This window comes from Pogona vitticeps, chromosome 3 (genome assembly GCF_051106095.1).
Source record: "Pogona vitticeps strain Pit_001003342236 chromosome 3, PviZW2.1, whole genome shotgun sequence".
Classification (NCBI taxonomy): Eukaryota; Metazoa; Chordata; class Lepidosauria; order Squamata; family Agamidae; genus Pogona; species Pogona vitticeps.
In genome coordinates, this window is record NC_135785.1 from 196,259,136 (window position 1) to 196,278,305 (window position 19,170).

The 19,170-nt window shown below is 42.8% G+C and overlaps 1 protein-coding gene and 1 long non-coding RNA gene across 17 annotated transcripts in view; one reads left to right on the top strand and one right to left on the bottom strand.

The window, feature by feature from the left end:
- The window catches only part of CASK (calcium/calmodulin dependent serine protein kinase), a 233,893-nt gene that overhangs the window by 98,260 nt on the left and 116,463 nt on the right, over nucleotides 1-19,170 (bottom strand). For all 16 annotated transcript variants that reach the window (XM_072994219.2, XM_072994217.2, XM_072994211.2 and 13 more), the window contains exon 10: nucleotides 12,616-12,715. In XM_072994219.2, coding sequence (XP_072850320.1) covers nucleotides 12,616-12,715 — 100 coding nt within the window. The remainder of the gene's footprint in view (nucleotides 1-12,615; nucleotides 12,716-19,170) is intronic.
- Nucleotides 6,029-9,161, top strand: LOC140705688 (uncharacterized). Its single transcript, XR_012085154.2, has 3 exons — nucleotides 6,029-6,133; nucleotides 8,673-8,720; nucleotides 9,125-9,161. It is a non-coding gene; the product is annotated as an uncharacterized LOC140705688 (long non-coding RNA).

Consider the following 19,170-nt stretch of genomic DNA (forward strand, 5'->3'; position numbering starts at 1 on the left):
CCTTTATTAACAAACTATTGTGACTTTTTCCATTATTTCTATCCTGTCTGGTCATGCGGCTATGTATAAATATGACAGTCATGCAGCCTCACTCTGATGACTGGGGAAGTGGATTTGATCCACGAAAGGTCCCACTGAAATATAGCAGTCGGTCTTTTACCATCACATTTTTGTCTCCTGGTTGTATTGTTATACGTAGGAATAGCTCAGTGGTTTAGGTATTTGGCAGTGGAGCCAGAGGTCAGGAGTTTGATTCTTCATTGTGCCTCCTGGGAGAAAAGCCAGCCTCCTTTTAAACTTTGCTTCTCAGCATAGGAAAGTTGAGGATATGAGAGACAGAGCTCACCAGCACATCCATACCTGCTCTTCACTTTGTAGTTCTGGCTGTTTGGAAGGCAGCAAGGGGTGAAGTCATCTTTTTGACTATCATAGAATCATAGAGTTGGAAGGGGCCTATAAAACTATCATATGCAACCCCTGCTCAATACAGGAATACAAATCAAAGCAGGTCTGACAGATGGCTGTCCATTTTCTCTTGAATGCCTCCAGTAGTAAGCACTCACCATCTTCTGAGATAACTGATTGCACTCTTTTACTGCTCTAACAGTTAGGATGTTTTTCCTGATATTCAGTGGAAATCTGGTTTCCTTTAACTTGAGCCCATTGTTGCATGTCCTGCACTCTGGGATGATTGAGAACAGATCTTGCCCTTCCTCTATATGACAGCCTTTTAATATTTGAAAAGTGCCATCATATCACCCCTTAGTCTCAAGGCTAAACATGTCCAATTCTTTCAGCCTTTCCTCATAAGGCTTGGTTTCCAGCCCCCTGATCATCCTTGTCACCCTCCTCTGAACTTGTTCCAATATGTTCGCATCCTTCTTGAAGTGTGGTGTCCAGAACTGGACACAATACTCAAGCTGAGGTCTAACCGGTGCTGAATAGAGGGGGACTAGCACCTCGTGGGATTTGGAAACTATACTTCTATTAATGCAACCTAAAATAGCATTTGCCTTTTTTTGTAGCCACATCACACTGTTGGCTCATATTTAGCTTCTGATCTTTGACAATTCCAAGATCCTTCTCGCTCTTAGTTTTGCTGAGCCAGGTATCCCCCATCTTGGAACTGTGCAATTGGTTTCTTTTTCCAAGGTGCAGCACTTTGCACTTATCCCTGTTGAATTTCATTCTGCTGTTTTCAGCCCAGTGTTCCATCCTACCAAGGTCATTTTGAATTTTGTTTCTGTCTTCTAGGGTATTAGCTATTTCGCCCAATTTGGTATCATCTGCAAATTTGACAAGCATTCCCTGCACTCCCTCATCCAAGTCACTAATAAAAATGTTGAAGAGCACTAGGCCCAAGACTGAGCCTTGGGGTACCCAACTTTTTACTTCCTCCCAGTTAGAGAAGGGCCCATTAATCATCACCCTCTGAGTATGATTCTGTAGCCAATTGTGTATCCATCTGTCACTTGATCTATCCAGCCCACACCTAGTTAGCTTGCTAATCATGGGGCACTTTGTCAAAAGCTTTGCTGAAGTCAAGATATACTACGTCTACAGCATTCCCTCTGTCTATCAGAGAAGTGACCTGATTAAAAAAACGACATCAAATTAGTTTGGCAGGATTTGTTCTTGACAAATCTGTGTTGGCTTCTAGTTATTACTGCAGTGTTTTCTAGGTGATTGCACAATGACCGCTTTATGATCTGTTCCAGAATTTTGCCTGGGACTGATGTCAGGCTGACTGGTCTGTAGTTCCCAGGTTCCTCTTTTCTGCCATTTTTGAAGATAGGGACAACTTTGGCCTTCCTCCAATCCTCTGGCACCCAGCCCCATTTCCCATGATTTCAAGAAAAGAATGGATAGTGGTTCTGAGAGCCTTCTCACTCATGGTTTTGCTGAGCTAGGTATCCCTCATCTTGTAACTGTGCAATTGGTTTCTTTTTCCATGGTGCTGTACTTTGCACTTATCCCTATTGAATTTCATTCTGTTGCTTTTGGCCCTGTGCTCCATTCTATCTGAAAGATTATTTATTTAGTAGAAGGTTGATTTAGTACAGCAAGTCTTTCAGGACCTACAATTGCACGAAGGATTGAAGAAATGGGGGACAATTTGCAACAGCTTTTGAAAAACTCTTCAAAAAAACTTTGCTATTTTTCGATAGCACTCAATGAAACAATGATGTTCGTGATTCTGCACAACTTCTTATTTTCATTGGTGGGACAAATGAAATCACAGAGGATTATTTTAAAATCACAGAGGAGCTTGCTGCACTGAAGAGCATCAAAGGAACAACAACAGGAGAGGATATCTTTGAAAACATTCACCAAACTGTGAATGATTTGGAGCTGGACTGAGCTAAACTAGCCAATGTGACAACCTGTGGTGCTCCCAGCATGGTGGGTTCTATGAAAGGAGTAGTTGCACGCATTAACCAAGAAATGGACAAACACAACGCATCCAATAGCCATACACTGCCTCATCCACCAACAAGCGGTGTGTTGTAAATCACTGAAGTGGAATTCTGTCATGAAAATTGTGGTATCTTGTGTTGTCATTAGAGCTCATACACTAAACCACAGTTACAGGAATTTCTGTCTGAGCGAAATGTTGCCTATGAAGATATTCTGTACCACACAGAAGTCCATCGGCTGAGTCAAGGGAGAGTTTTGAAACATTTTTATGACTTACTTCCATAGGTTTCTGCTTTTCTGCTTTCAAAAAACAAAGAAGCACTAGAGTTCAAAGATGCTGAATGGAAATGGCACCTTGCCTTTCTGACAGATGTAACAGAGCTACTTAACAGTTTCAATGTGCAACTTCAAGGAAAAGGGAAGCTCATCTGTGATATGTATTCACATGTGAAAGCATTTGAAGTAAAATTAGACATCTTCATTGAACAAATGAAGGAGGAAAACTTCTGCCATCTCCCCACAACTCAAAAACTGTTGGTGGAAAAACCAGCAGCTGCATTCCCATACAAAACGTTTGGATTCACTGAAAATGTTTCAAAAGCAGTTTCAAAGTAGATTTAAAGAGCTTCATCTCCATGAACAGGACATCCAGCTTTTCTGGAACCATTTTCTGTTGACACTGAAATTGTTAATCCGATTTACCAAATGGAACTGGCCGAATTACAGAATTGTGACTCTCTGAAAGATGTATTCAAGTCAAGCACCCTTACCAATTTCTATGCATCTCTTCCCTCTGAGACATATCTTAATCTCAGGAACCATGTGCTGCAGGGTCAGAAGACCAAGCAGTCGTAAGATCGAATCCACGCGACGGAGTGAGCGCCCATTGCTTGTCCCAGCTCCCGCCAACCTAGCGGTTCGAAAGCATGCAAATGCGAGTAGATAAATAGGGACCATCTCGGTGGGAAGGTAAACAGTGTTCCATGTCTAAATCACACTGGCCATGTGACCACGGAAAGACTGTCTTCGGACAAACGCTGGCTCTATGGCTTGAAGAGCGGGATGAGCGCCGCCCCCTAGAGTCGGACACGACTGGACAAAAATTTGTCAAGGGGAACCTTCACCTTTTTTTACCTTATGTCTGTGAACAGACTTTTTCTCGAATGAACCATCTGAAATCTCCAAGCAGATCCAGCCTAACTGATGCACACTTGCATCACTTATTATGACTAGCAGTGACAAATATGGAAATGGACATTGACCATCTCATTGACTAAAAGCAGGCCCATACTTCCCATTGAAATACTAATAAGCTTATGATGATTAAAATTGTTCTTCATTTTAAATATTGTATTGTTTTTTCCTGTTTTTTGCACTACAAATAACATATGTGCGGTGTGCATAGGAATTTGTTCGGCGCAAGTAAAATACAAAAAAATAATAACAACAAACAAACAAAAAACAGACCCAGAAGAAAATATTCAAATATAGACAAATATTTAACTAAAATAGATTTTTTATTAATAAAAACTTTAAAAAAACATTCCAATTCCCTCTTACAAATTTTAAAAAGTATCCTCTTGTATATTTTCTTCATTTAAAAACTCATTCAAATAATTAATTCACCCCTATAAAGTTAAAAAAAAGGACCTGGGTCCTTTTTTAAAACTTTATCCATTCGTTCATATTTTTTTCAAACTATAGTCCCCCCCCCCAAAAAAGTCTGAGGGACAATGAACTGGCCCCTGTTTAAAAAGTTTGAGGACCCCTGCTATAGGCTCTGGAAGAGATCCAGCGTTCTCTTTCATTTGCACAAAGGTTTATAAACAGAGGAAGAAACAGAGAGAATCTTTCATTGTTTCTAATATTCTCCAAATAGTAGTTTGTGTAAGGCATGAAACTGCTTCTCCCTGAGTTTCTGACAGAGATGGCTCAAGGGAGCAACAGTAATTAAGAAATGAATAAATGAATGAATGGGACTCGTGCAAAAGGGTCTACACTAACTGGAACTAACAAATGGGTCTAGTTCCCAGATTTATCTTCAAACAGAAAAACATGGCAGCAAAAAGAAAAACAATCCAGCCTAAACCAAACCAACAGAGGGGTTACTTACCTGTAACCATGGTTCTTCAAGTGAACCTCTGTGAATTCACACATTTGGGTTAAACAGCTCCTGCGCTGGAACTTCGGAATCTTCTAGAGCTTTTTCTGAAAAGATACATAGTTTAGATTGCCCCTTGTACGCATGCTCCATTCCCCCAGCCTCCAGTTCCATTTATCCGCCACTTGTAGAGCATGAGCTCATTATAACATAAACCATGAAGGATAGTGGGGAGGCTGGGTGGGGATGTGTGAATTCACAGAGGTCCACTTGAAGAACCATGGTTACAGGTAAGTAACCTCTCTTTCTTCTTCATGGCCTCTGTGAATCACACATTTGGGTGACTGGCAAGCTAACTTACCGGAAGGAGGGCCGTCACTGCAGGACAGATTTCAAGACAGCCCTTTCAAAACTCGTCTCCTTCTTTGCCTGAAGGTCCAGTCTGTAGTGGGTGATAAATGTAGACACTCTGGACCATGTAGCTGCCTTGCAGATGTCCGGGATGTCCACACCACGTAGTAAGGCAGTAGATGTTGCCATGGACCTTGTGGAATGTTGTTTAAAACCTTCAGGCACATCTTTACTTGCAAGTTGATAGGCAAGAGTAATAGTGGAGACGAGCCACCGTGACAAAGTAGAAGATGACGCTGGACAACCCTTGTGTGGTCCAAAAAAGCACAGGAAGAGTCTTTCAGATTTCTGAAAGTCCTTTGTCCTAGAAACATAATATGCTAACGCCCTTCTAACATCCAGGGAATGGAGCATCTTTTCGACGTCAGACGAAGGATCAGAAAACAAGGTAGGTAACGAAATAGGTTGATTGAGGTGAAAATCCGTAACAACTTTAATCAGGAATGAAACATCTGGAAATAACATAACCTTGTCCTTATAGAATTGTAAGTAAGGAGAATCAGACCCTACGGCTGCCAACTCATTCGCTCTTCTAGCAGACGTAACTGCAACTAGAAACAGAGTCTTTAGAGAAAGAAACTTAACATCACACGAAGCCATAGGCTCAAAGGGATGCTTCATGAGTGATTGCAGAACCAATGTAAGGGACCATTGAGGTACTGGAGGCCTTGTAGGAGGGTGAATGTTGATCAGTCCTTTTAAGAATGCTTTCAATGTAGGATGAGAAAAGAGACATGAAGATTCTGAGTCTCTGGGCTGGAAAGAGACTATTGCAGAAATGTACACCTTGAGAGTTGACAAGGTAAGGCCGAGATCAAAAAGATGTTTGAGATACAGGAGTAAAGTCTGTAGGGAGACTGGAGAAGTCTGGAGATTTCTAGCAGTGGCAAAGAAAATTATTCCACTTGAATTTGTACAAAAGAATAGTAGATGGGTTTTTGGATTTGTCTAACACCTCTTTGATTTCAGGCAGATCTTCCACACAACCAGGTGGAGAGAGTTCAACTCCAGGTGTAGAACGCTTCCTGAGTCCTGTGTCAGCAGATGTGGCAACGGTGGAAGTCTGAATACCTTGGTGGCCAACTCCTTCAGAGTAAAGAACCATGGTTGACGTGGCCAGTAGGGTGCTATGAGGATTGCTGACGACCTCTGCTGTCTGATCCTGACTAGAGACCTTTGGATCAGAGGGATCGGTGGAAACAGGTACAGAAGGTGGTCCTGCCATGGTATCATGAAGGCATCTCCCAGGGAGCCGGGGCCCTTACCCGCTCGAGATGCATACCTGTCGCACTTCTTGTTCCTGTGAGAAGCAAACAAGTCGATGGCTGGTCGACCCCATCTTGTGCACAGCATCTGGAACACATGCAATGAGCTCCCCAGCCTTTGGGGATCACATCTGTTGTTACTTGTGCAGAGAGTTGTAAGGGTTGAAAAGGACAGCCCACTAGTAGATGAGGTAGGAAGCGCCACCATTCTAGTTGTTCCGCTAGCTCTGGGGTGACTAGGACCCTCTTCCTGGGATCCTCTAACATCGGGTTGAAATGGTGGAGAAACCACGTGTGTAACAAGCGCATTTTTAGCCTGGCGTGTGGTAGGGATGCTGTACAGTTGTGTTCAAAATTATTCAACCCCCACTGAAATTGAATGTTTTGGCCATTTTGACATTGATTTTGATCATTCAGTCGTCTTGCTTACATTTACATGAAAGAGGCACTTGTAGGTCAGAGAGATATAACCTTAAGTTTATAATGAAATAACCACAAATGTCTTTTCTGTGCTCACATCATTATTAGTTTTTATTCAACCCCCAAGTGACATTCAATCTTAGTACTTAGTACAACATCCTTTTACAGTTATAACAGCTTTTAAACGTGAAGCATAGCTTGACACAAGTGTCTTGCAGCGATCTACGGGTATCTTCGCCCATTCTTCATGGGCAAAAGCCTCCAGTTCAGTCAAATTCTTAGGCTTGCGCACTGCAACTGCTTTCTTTAAGTCCCACCAGAGGTTCTCAATCAGATTTAAGTCTGGTGACTGCGATGGCCACTCCAAAATGTTCCAGCCTTTCCTCTGCAACCATGCTCTAGTGGACTTGGAGGTATGCTTGGGATCATTGTCCTGTTGAAAGGTCCAACGTCTCCCAAGCCTCAGGTGTGTGACGGACTGCATCACATTTTCATCCAATATCTCCTGGTACTGAAGAGAATTCATGGTACCTTGTACACGCTGAAGCTTCCCTGTACCTGCAGAAGCAAAACAGCCCCAAAGCATTATTGACCCTCCGCCATGCTTCACAGTAGGCAAGGTGTTCTTTTCGTCATATGCCTTGTTCTTCCTCCTCCAAACATAGCGTTGATCCATGGGCCCAAACAGTTCTAATTTTGTTTCATCAGTCCACAGAACACTATCCCACAACTTTTGTGGTTTGCCCACATGACTTTTGGCATACTGCAGTCGACTCTTCTTATTCTTGGGAGACAGCAAGGGGGTGCGCCGGGGGTTCTGGCATGGAGACCTTCATTACGCAGTGTGCGCCTTATTGTCTGAGCTGAAACTTCTATACCCACATCTGACAAATCTTTTTTCAGTTCCTCAGCAGTCACACGGGGACTTTTCACCACTCTACGCTTTAGGTAGCGCACAGCAGTCGAAGTCAGCATCTTCTTTCTTCCACGACCAGGTAGCATTTCAACAGTGCCCTTTGCCTTGAATTTGTGAATGATGCTTCCTATGGTGTCTCTTGGTATGTTTAACTTCTTTGCAATCTTCTTATAGCCATTGCCCTTCCTGTGAAGACAAATCACCTCTTCTCTTGTCTTCCTGGACCATTCTCTTGACTTCACCATGTTTGTAACCACACCAGTAAATGTCTAGAAGGAGCTGAGTATCACAGTCATTTTAAAGCTGCCTAATTGGTGCTTATTATGCTTGATTGGTGCTTGGTGACATCCACAGGTGTTTTCAATACCTGATCGAAAACACCTGAATGAACCTCTCTTCTTCAGAGTGGTAGTCTTTAAGGGGTTGAATAATTGTGGCAATGAAGAAACCACAAAAGAAACATTTACTACTGTATTACATAAACAATTGATGTTATTTTAGTTGCATTTGGTTCTTTAAAACGTCCTTGTAGGATTTCATTCTGAATACAATTCCAAATGTACACTATAGTCCCTAAACCCCTTTACAGCATTGGGGGTTGAATAATTTTGAACACAACTGTAGTTGAGGCCATGAGGCCTAGCAGATGTTGCGCGTGATGTGCTGACACTAGAGAGTGTGGTTGAAACTTTTGAAGAGCGGTCTGTAGTTTATGGATGCGTTCTCGAGGAAGGAAGAGTCTTGCCTTTCTGGAGTCCAGTGTTGCTCCTATGTAACGCATAACTTGAGAAGGCTTTAGGGTGGATTTCTCGAAATTTATGGTGAGACCTAGACTCTGTAGGGTGTGAAGAGTGAATTTGGAGTCCTGGATAGCTTTCCGTCTGGATGGCAACACTATGAGCCAATCGTCTATGTACGGGAATACTTTTACACCCTGTAGACGTAGAAATGCAGCTACTGGATCCATGCACTTTGTAAACGTGCATGGAGCCGTTGCTAAGCCAAATGGTAAGGCCGCATACTGGTAGATTTTGTTGTTGATTATGAACCATAGGTACTTCCTGTGATGATGGTGTATGGTGACGTGGAAGTATGCATCCTTCAGGTCTATAACCACAAACCAATCTCCCTTTCTCAACAGGTGGACGATGGACTCCAGGGTGACCATCCGGAATCAGCGTGGCTGAAGGTAAGTGTTGAGGTCCCTGAGATCTAGCATGGGCCTGAGACCTCCATCCTTTTTTGGAACAGTGAAATATCGGGAGTAAAACCCCCTGAGGATGTCTTGACGAGGGACCCACTGAATTGCATTCTTTTGGAGTAGAGTGAGAACCTCCTCCTCTAGGGTGGGATTGGATGTTGTCACTCACAGATGCCTTAGAGGAGGCAGCTCTACCAACTCTAGCCGGTAGCTGAATCTGATGATGTTCAGAACCCAGTTGTCTCTTGATATCCTTTGCCAATTGTGGTAAAATGGGGAAAGACGTGTGTGATGATCCTGAAGCAGGGGGCTGAGAAAGTCAAAGGTACTGCTTGGACTTTTTGGTAGATGGACGGTAAGACTGACGCTTATGTGATGTTTGCTGTTTGTAGGGTGGAGCAGCAGAAGATTGTTGAGATTATCTACCCCGAGAACTCCTGTAAGGCCTGTACTCCTGAGAAGCCTGCTGTTGATATTGCTGCTGGGAGAACTGCCTCTGCCACTGTTGTTTCTGGAAACGAGGCTGTTGATGAATGGTGTATGACTTAGCAGTCTTTTTGCTTTCATGTAAAGATTTGAGAGATTCATCAGTTTTTTCATTAAACAAGCCTTTTGTATCAAAAGCCTGTTCCTCAATTTGCTTCTTTACGTCTTCAACAATACCAGAAGCTCTGAGCCAAGCATGGCACCGCAGAGCTATGGCAGAGGTCAATGTCTTGGCCGAAACATCTGTAGCATGTCTAGCCGCTAATTGCTGGTGCTTGGATAGTGTCATAGCTTCAGCATGAGCATTCAAACACTCTTGTCTAATGTCCTCAGGAGCAGCTTGAAGCGCTGGCAGTACCTTATTCCAGAGATGTTTCTGGTATGCTCCCATTGCTGCTTGGTAATTGCATATTTTTAGGAGGAAGGATTGAAAGTCGTAAATTTTTTCTACCCAACCCATCCATCTTCCTGCCCTCTTTATTGGTGGGAGTAACATGTGGTCTCCCTGAAGCTTTAGAGGCATTAGCATGGACAATCACAGAATTCGGAGCAGGGTGTTTGGATAAGAAATTAATTTCTTTCCCATGAATTCTGTACATATTCTCAGTCCTCCTAGAAACAGAGAGAGGAGATGCTGGTTGAGAGCAAGCATCCATAATCAGGTTAAACAGCTGAGGAATATAATTGAGGCTAAGTGGTTGGGAGGACTCTTGATCAATGTTTCCAAAGATGGGATCATCTGATGGAGGAGGTGGAAGCTGCGTTTGCATTTTCAGAGTATTGGCCATTCTGGTCACCATTTGCGTATAAGAGGAAAAATCCTCAGTGGGTGAGAAGGGATGGGGGTTTCCTGTATCTGACTCAAAAGAGTCCGCTTCCACAGGTGATTGAGCTTGTAAAGGAGAAAAAAACCTCCTCATCCTGATTAGAAGAGACTTCGCAAAGTTGGTCATCTTCTTCAGATGGAATCCTCTGCACATTAGTCTCTGCTAAGGAGAACTGGGCAGTTTGTTGGGTGCCCTTAGCCCTCAACGTCGTGGTAGAGAGAGTCTTTTTAGAAGCCTTCCTAGTGCCTTTATCAGGCAGAGAATCCTGAACTTGTCGACGTCGATGCGGGGAAGGTGAAGAAGAACCCGAGATCGAAGAGGAGGAATAGCGCCTCTTCCTGTGCCTACGATAACTTGAAGAGGACGACGACGATGTCGAGTAAGTATCATAATGTTGACGTCGATGCTTTGTCCTCCTCCTTCCTGAACGACTGCGCCTAGAGCGTTCATGCCTATGTCTCTTCCGACATCGAGAGGTCTCCCTGTCAGAATCCTGACGTCGATCAGAAGAAGAATGCCGCCTTTTCAACCCCTTTTTGCGAGAAGGAAGGTCTCTCCTCGGAGAGCAAGAGGGGGAATGCGGAGGTTCAGTCGCCCGCCCGGCGGTTGCAGGGCTAAGATGGGCAGAGTGAGGGCCTGACAATACAGCCTCCTCAATCTTGTCAGGGCTCGGTGAAAGCCCATGTTCAAGCGGTGCCTCAGGGCTGCTGTGAAAGAGGCAAAGAAAGGGCCGCTTCTGACATTGACTCCTGATCCCTCGAGGAGTCCTCCAGAATAGGTGAAGGCAGCAATGGTGTTACTGGTGGAATAGAGGTGATGTCCTTAGCCTTAGGCTTCTTAGGCTGTCCAGACTGCTTCTTCTGTTTCACAGAATCTTTTGAAGCAGCTTGTTTAGGCGCTGAAGAAGCTTTCTTTGAAGAGTTGGGGACAGCCTTTTTAGGAGTCTTGGAAGACTTAGAAGTAGACGTAGATAGGAGAGACACAGTTGTCTCTGAACTAGGAGTCATGGAAGGATTGGAGGACGTTTCCATCTCTGACGGATGGGTAGCAAACAAAGTCTTTTCCCAAAGGTAGAGTTTAAGTCTTTGCTGGCATGCTTTCAAAGCCACTCTGGTAAATTTCTTACAGTACTAGCAAGTAGAAATACAGTGGTGCCTCGCTTAACGGGCGCCTCGTTTAATGACGAATCTGCATAGCGATGGATTTTTTGCGATAGTTTTTGCGATCGCATAACAATGTTTCTAATGGGAAAATATCGCTTTGCCATGATCGGTAAGATGTATCGCTTACCAATTTTTGCATAACGATGTTTTCCCAACAGCTGATCGGCGGTTTCAAAATGGCCGCCGGGTAAAAAAACGGCCGCCCGCTGTGTTTTTGCACCCATTCCTCGCTTACCGGGCAGCGAAAATGGTGGCCATATGGAGGATTTTCGCATTAAGGTGAGTTTTTTTGCCCATAGGAACACATTAAATGGGTTTTAATACATTCCTATGGGCTTTTTTATTTCGCATAGCGATGATTTTGGCTGCACGGATTATTGTTGCTATGCAGCGCACCACTGTATTATGAGTGTCTCCTAGGCAAAATAAGCAAAGATTGTGCTTATCATAAAAAGGTAATTTCCTGGAGCACGCTCTACATTTACTAAAAGGACCTGACAGGGACATAAACAGTAAAACAGTATGCTATGGGAGCCTGAGTTCTCACGGTAATCAGAAGAAATTGCCCTGAGGCAAGGAGGTAAGTGGATAATGGCACCTCCCGCTGAGCTGATAATGGCGCCTCCTGCTGAGCCAATCAGTCTGGCAATCAGGCAATCCACAAAAGCGTGGGAAATCGGTCAAACAAGAGCCAAGTCCGTCAGGCAAGAGAGAAGTCGAAACAGTCTGAGATCAAGGGGCAGCAGAAGTAAGAAATAGTCAAAATACAGTGCAAAAGTCAAGCTAAATTGGGCGAAAAAGAGAGCTCTGTCCGAAAACGTTCCTAGCACAATGGTGGGAAAATAGGAACTGAAGACTGGGGGGAATGGAGCATGCGTGTAAGGGGCAATCTAAACTATGTATCTTTTCAGAAAAAGCTCTAGAAGATTCAGAAGTTCCAGCACAGGCGCTGTTTAACCCAAATGTGTGATTCACAGAGGCCATAAAGAAGAAAGGTATATCTGTGTCAGAAGAACTGGCTGATAACCCACAAAACTCGCTACTGACATAAATTGAAGATGGCATAACAGTTTTTTTTTGTTACTGCTGAAACAGACAAACAGTGCTATCTCTTCCAAAAACAAAAACACATTTCAGTTTTTAGGAAATGCTGAACAAAAAAATAAAAGACATATTTAAAATTGGGCATGAACAAGTCTGTTTCTACATCAGTTGAGACATTTGTAATAGCTATAAAGTAAAACAAAGGTTTCATAAAATATCAAACAATATCATTTATCCACACTATTCTCTAGCCTCTTTCAAATACTTAAAAGCAGTGAATGAAGCAGAACTTAAATTTTTCGAATAAAACCACATACCTATATCTAAAGTGAGCCATAATGTTAAAATGACAGATTCAAATACCTGAGGAGGTAGGGTCTTCAGAGAAGTCTGGGAGTTCTTCAGGGGGATCACCATAGAAAGAATTGAATTTGTGGCTTGATACTGCTGCTAGTACTGCACCCTAAGTAAATAACAAACTCAAGTTACCAAATGTGGTATCAATAATATTTGCCCAAATATTTCTGGTCTCTCTACAGCAGGGGTGAGCAATTCTGGCCCTTGAGATGTTTCCGGCTTGCTATTCCCATCAGTGATCGGCAGTTCCAAAATGGCCACCAAAGAAAATGGCCGCCCGCAGCGTTTTTGCGCCCTGCCCTCGCTTACCGAGGCCACGAAAATGGCGGCCGGATGGGGAATCTTCGCTTACCGGTGAGTTTCCCCCTATAGGAACGCATTAAATGCAGTTTAATGTGTTCCTATGGGGTTTTCTGCCCCATATAGCGACGTTTCTAGATAGTGACGATATATACAGAACGGATTATCGTCGCTATGCGGGGCACCACTGTATCTACATCTTTTAAGAAAGGTATCTAACACTAAAACTGAGTTATGCAAGAAGATTCCATTTTCTCCCCATAATAAAATTTTAACCTTTGTAGCCACATGAAAAATCTGCTAACTTTTTCCTTGAGAATGACAATCAGAAGATACAAGGGGTAAATAATTAAAGATAAAACGAAAGTACTCTACAACTGTCCTTAGACACTCCCCCTCCAATTTTTGCATTATGTTTGTAGACTGTGTCTGACAACTCCCATTTGTAAGCTTGTGTGACTGACCTCTACTCAGAGCATCTGCAATTAGATAATCTTCTCTGGAAACATGAATTGACACAAGGTGAATATGTCTCAATACACCATTCTCAGAAATGTATGGTCAGCTATAACAAAGAAATTTAATGTGTATCACCTTGCTTGCTTATGTAATACATCATGGTGGAATAGTCTCTTACCTCTACATTCTCTGCCACGATGAAGGACTTTAGCACTTTGATAATTGCTAACATCCCTAGCTAATTTATATGTTGTGTTTTCTTTCATACCATAATGTATAATTTTTTTTCTCAATGGACATCCCAGGCATCTGCAGTTATTACAACAGATGGTTGAGGTGCTCTGAATGGCATGTTCATCATCTGCCATCAAAGAAGCTGTAACACTTTCTTTTACTCGTAGTCTCTTCTGACTGCTGACTTTTGTGTTGAAAGAAGAAAGAAGTCATAACTTGGAAGTGATATCATTCTGTGTCTTGCATGGGCAACCAATGAAGTTGATAATGCCATTAATCCTAGCAATTTCTGAGCTGTGTGAATAGTGACTTCTTTGCCTTGTTGATATTTGGAAGCCATTGAGATTATTTTGTATAATCTTTTTGGCAGTAGAAATGCTCATCTTTTTTTGAGTCCAAACTCATTCCAATATACTGAATTGTATTTGTTGGTTGAAACTGTTCTTTTTTTTAACACTGACTTGCAAACCAAGATCTGACAGTAATTGTAAAGTTATCTTTACAACTGCCTGAAGACAATCAATAAATTGTCTATATAAGGACATTATTCAGTCCTCATAGCCAAAGAGGCTGCTACTGATGCCACGTTTGGTGACATCAGTAGAGTTTGAATGGAAGCACGTTGAATTCGTATATTTATTGTCCCAGCACAAAGTGGAGGAAATGATAATGGTTTAGACTGATTGATATACGGGAAAAAAGCATCTTTTAAGTACACAGCCCAAACCAGTCTCCTTCCTTCAGCTATTGAAGTACATTTGTTAGTGTCACAATCTGAAACTTTTTTGCTGACATTTATCTGTTAACTTTTCTTTGATATAGAACTGGATGTAAATCTCCATCCCTTTTGGTTACAGTAAAGTAACAGGAATAAAACCCATTTCCTTTGAGGGTTTGAGGAACTTTAGCTAGTGCATATTTCTGTATTAACATTGCAATTTCCTCTTCTTATACTTGTTGGTGTTGTCGAGTGGAAAGTACCCGAAGGTAGAATGGTGTTGAATCTGACGGCATATCCTTGGGCCATGATGGAAAGGATACATTTGTTGGTAGTGATGGAGTGCCAGATACAGTGGTGCTTCGCTTTATGATTGCTTCGTTTAACGACAAAACCGCATTACGATGAACATTACGATTGCAAAACGATGTTTCCTATGGGGGAATTTCGTTTTGAGATGATCGGTTTCTTGCTTTGGGAACCGATTCTTCACAAAACGACGATTTTCCAACAGCTGATCGGCTGTTTCAAAATGGCCACTGGGTAAACAAAATGGCCCCCCGCTGTTTTCTGGGATGGATTCCTCGCTGCACAGGCAGCGAAAATGGCTGCCCTATGGAGGATCTTCGCTGGACAGTGAGTTTACAGCGCTTTGGAACACATTAAACAGGTTTTAATGCGTTTCAATGGGTTTTTTCTTTTCGCATTACGATGTTTTCGTTCTACAGTGATTTCGCTGGAACGAATTAATGTCGTAATGCGAGGCACCACTGTATAGAGGAAAGTCCCTAAAGAAAATTGGTTGGTAAAAAGAATTGTTGTTTCTGTAAATTTTTTATGCTATAGTACTGATCTCATCTGTCCTTGAGTAAAAAATGCTGCTCTAATGTCTTTCATTCATGTTTTGTATGGACAGACAGGTACTTTGACCTATTCTCTTGCTGCTCATAATAATCTGAAGACAGTTGTGCTGATGGTCTTTGCTTGTGTAAAGAAGATCTACTTTATTTTGGCAAGCATATTGTCTTTTCTAGGGACTTCTGTATTGCTTTCTTTTGTGTATTTAGATGAAAAAAACATGCATTTTGCTGTATTTCTTTTAAAAATCAGGTCCTCCATTATACTATTCGCTTTGGTGATGAAGAAACCTTCTCCTTTAAAAGGTAAACCTTCTATTTCATCTCTGGGTTCTTCTTATATGCTATATGATTTTAACCAGGCATATATCTTTAAAACAACTGCTGAAAATGTATTTTTACCTGCACAATTTGTGGCATATCTTACTGAATGTATTTGTTGTGTTGCTAATGGTATGGTATGCTTCCATTAAAGTCTGATAATTAGCAACTCTGATGCCTAGAGCAACTGTAGAATAAATGTGCCTCCCTATTAGGCCCTTTTTACAACCCTCTTTCTTCATAGGTGTTGAATGTTGCTTTCCTCTTGATCTTGGGAAGTTTCCACTATTGTTGGCTTTGGCAGCGGATGTTTTAAAAGGAAAGATGTCCCTTCCTTATACACATTTTTAATCCTCTTTGAAGTTGGAGGCAAAGTTGAAGTTTTGCCAAGATTCCTTTACCAGATCTGACAATGCTGGAAAAAGTGTTATTTAAACAGTGCTGCTATGTTATGCTGCACTTTTGCAAACACAGGATCAGTTTTTGGAGGTGGTGGTCAATGCACCTCTATTTGCAGAGCTTTTGCCATTCTGAGAATCATGTCTAAATATGATCTAATGTATTCTGAGACAGAGAACTGGAATCTCCCACATCAGAATCTGGAGATGTCAGACAAATGTTGTTGTTTAGCCATTAAGTTGTGTCCGACTCTTTGTGACACCATGGACCAGAGCACGCCAGGCCCTCCTGTCTTCCACTGCCTCCCGGAGTTGGGTCAAATTCATGTTGGTCGCTTCGGTGACACTGTCGAACCATTTCATCCTCTGTCATCCTCTTCTCCTCTTGCCCTCACACTTTCCCAACATAAGGGTCTTTTCCAGGGAGTCTTCTCTTCTCATGAGATGGCCAAAGTATTGGAGCCTCAATTTCAGGATCTGTCCTTCCAGTGAGCACTCAGGGTTGATTTCTTTCAAAATGGATAGGTTTGTTCTCTTTGCAGTCCAGGGGACTCTCAAGAGTCTCCTCCAGCACCGCAATTCAAAAGCATCAATTCTTCGACAGTCAGCCTTCTTTATGGTCCAGCTCTCACTTCCATACATGGCTGCTGGAAAAACCATAGCTTTGACTTATGTGGACCTTTGTCGCAAGGTGATGTCTCTGCTTTTTAAGATGTTGTCTAGGTTTGTCATCGCTTTCCTCCCAAGAAGCAGTTGTCTTTTAATTTTGTGGCTGCTGTTACCATCTGCAGTGATCATGGAGCCCAAGAACATAAAATCTGTCACTGCGTCTATATCTTCCCCTTCGATTTGCCAGGAGGTGATGGGACCAGTGGCCATGTTCTTAGTTTTTTTTATGTTAAGTTTCAGGCCGTTTTTTCCACTCTCCTCTTTCACCCTCATTACAAGGTTCTTTAGATCCTCCTCACTTTCTGCCATCAGAGTGGTATCATCTGCATATCGGAGGTAGTTGATATTTCTTCCGGCAATCTTAATTCCAGCTTGGGATTCTTCCAGTCCAGCCTTCCACATGATGTATTCTGCATATAAGTTAAATAAGCCGAGGGACAATATACAGCCTTGTCGTACTCCTTTCCCAATTTTGAACCAATCAGTTGTTCCATATCCAGTTCTAACTGTTGCTTCCTGTCCCACATATAGATTTCTCAGGAGATAGCCAAGGTGGTCAGGCACTCCCATTTCTTTAAGAACTTGCCATAGTTTGTTGTGGTCAAGTCAGATAAATAGATAGCGGCAAATCTTGTTCAATTCCTGAATCAGAAGTTTCTGCTTGACTTTGTAGTACTGGGGAGGGCTGATCTCCTTGTTCCTCAGCACTCTTCTTTTGGAATAAAGAAGACTATATTTTGCTTTCATGGTTATATCTTCAGCTCTTGAGCCCCGTGTTATTTTTGAGCTGGAGTTTTTAGTCTTAATTACCTTTGTTTTTGACAAGTGAAACTGGTCACTGTGTACTCTCTTCAATACTGAGCTTTGATGTTTATGTCAAGACGGTTGCTCTAGACCATGGGTCGGGGAACAGGGGTAAATTACCCCAAGTGGGGTAAAAGTGAATGAGCAGAGTGCTACCCCCTCCCTCCCTCCCACCCCCACCCTCTGCAGCCAAACTCAAATTGTAAACCACCTCGTCCTGTTACTTCCTTCCTTGCAGCAGGGGACTTCTAAATGCTCCGTTTGTTCAGAGATCGGGGAGATAAGCTTCGCTAATAGGTTCCAGCTGGGGATTAGCCCCAGGCAATCAGCCAATCCGGGGGCTTCTGAATGACTGCTTCCTCCGGAAGTGGATGCGAGCAAGCAGAAGGCGGGGAAAGGAGCAAGCAAGGGAAGGAGGGAAGAAAGAAAGGTGCGAGAGACCCGAAGACTTCATCAGGCTTATTTAAATGTATGTAATTGGAGAAAATGGAGGGAGAAAATGGAGGGAGAAAATGGAGGGAGGAAATGGAGTGTGTGTGTGTGTGTGTGTGTGTGTGTGTGTGTGTGAGACAGACAGACAGACAGACTGACTCAAAACTGAAAATGAACAGGCAGTCAAGCAAAAGAGAAACTGAATTAAGGCGGGGGGAGGGTGGCTTTTTAAGGTACTGTCTGGGTTTATCATTGCTTTGCTTCCAAGAAGCAGGCATCTTTGAATTTTGTGGCTGCTGTCACCCTCTGCAGTGATCATGCAGCTCAAGAAAGTAAAATTTGTCACTGCCTCCATATCCTCCCCTTCTATTTGCCAGGAGGTGATGGGACCAGTGGCCAGGATCTTGGGGTTTTTTTTTATGTTGAGCTTCAGAGCATTTTTTGCGTTCTCCTCTTTCGCCCTCATTAAGAGGTCCTTTAAGTCCTCACTTTTTGCCATGCTTTTGCATAGTCAATGAAGCACAAGTAGATGTTTTTCTGGAACTCTCTGGCTTTCTCCACAATCCAGCGTATGTTAGCAATTTGGTCTCCAGTTCCTCTGCCTCTTCGAAATCCAGCTTGTACTTCTCGGGAGTTCTCGGTCCACTTTCTGCTGAAGCCTGCCTTGGAGGATTTTGAGCATAACCTTGCTAGCGTGTGAAATGAGTGCAATTGTATGGCAGTTAGAACATTCTTTGGCACTGCCCTTTTTTGGGATTGGGATGTAGACTGATCTTTTCCAGTCCTCTGGCCACTGTTGAGTATTCCATTGATGATGATAAAAAAAGCACACTGGTCCTTTGATATTGGGCTGTGGCACCAGGGTGGGTGACATGACCTTTAACCTGGTTTGTTCCTTTTCGCACACCACATATAGAATGATTAAAGTGGTAGGGAAAGCCCCCCCCCCAATTCTGCATTGGCTGTCTCTAGCAAGCATGTCATTGCTAGCACCACTCTGGCACCACTAATGATCCTCTGCAAGCTATCAAAATTTTAATTCAACTTGCTAGGCACGTTGGACACCTTACTACTCCCTATACCACTGGTTCTTAACCTTGGGTTATTCAGTTTTGGACTGCAACTCCCAGAAGCCTTCACCACCAGCTGTGCTGGCTGGGGTTTCTGGGAGTTGCTGTTCAAAAGCATCTAAGTAACAAAGGTTAAGAACCACTGCCCTATACCACACCATGGCTGGGGTGCAATGTGTTCCAGCAAAAATAGTGCACATCTTCATCAAATTTGGTGCATCCTGCTAGTTCGGTACACAGCCTGTGTAGTTTCAATAATATTTTTAATTCCTTCCTTTCGAATCAAGGGGTAATGTCGG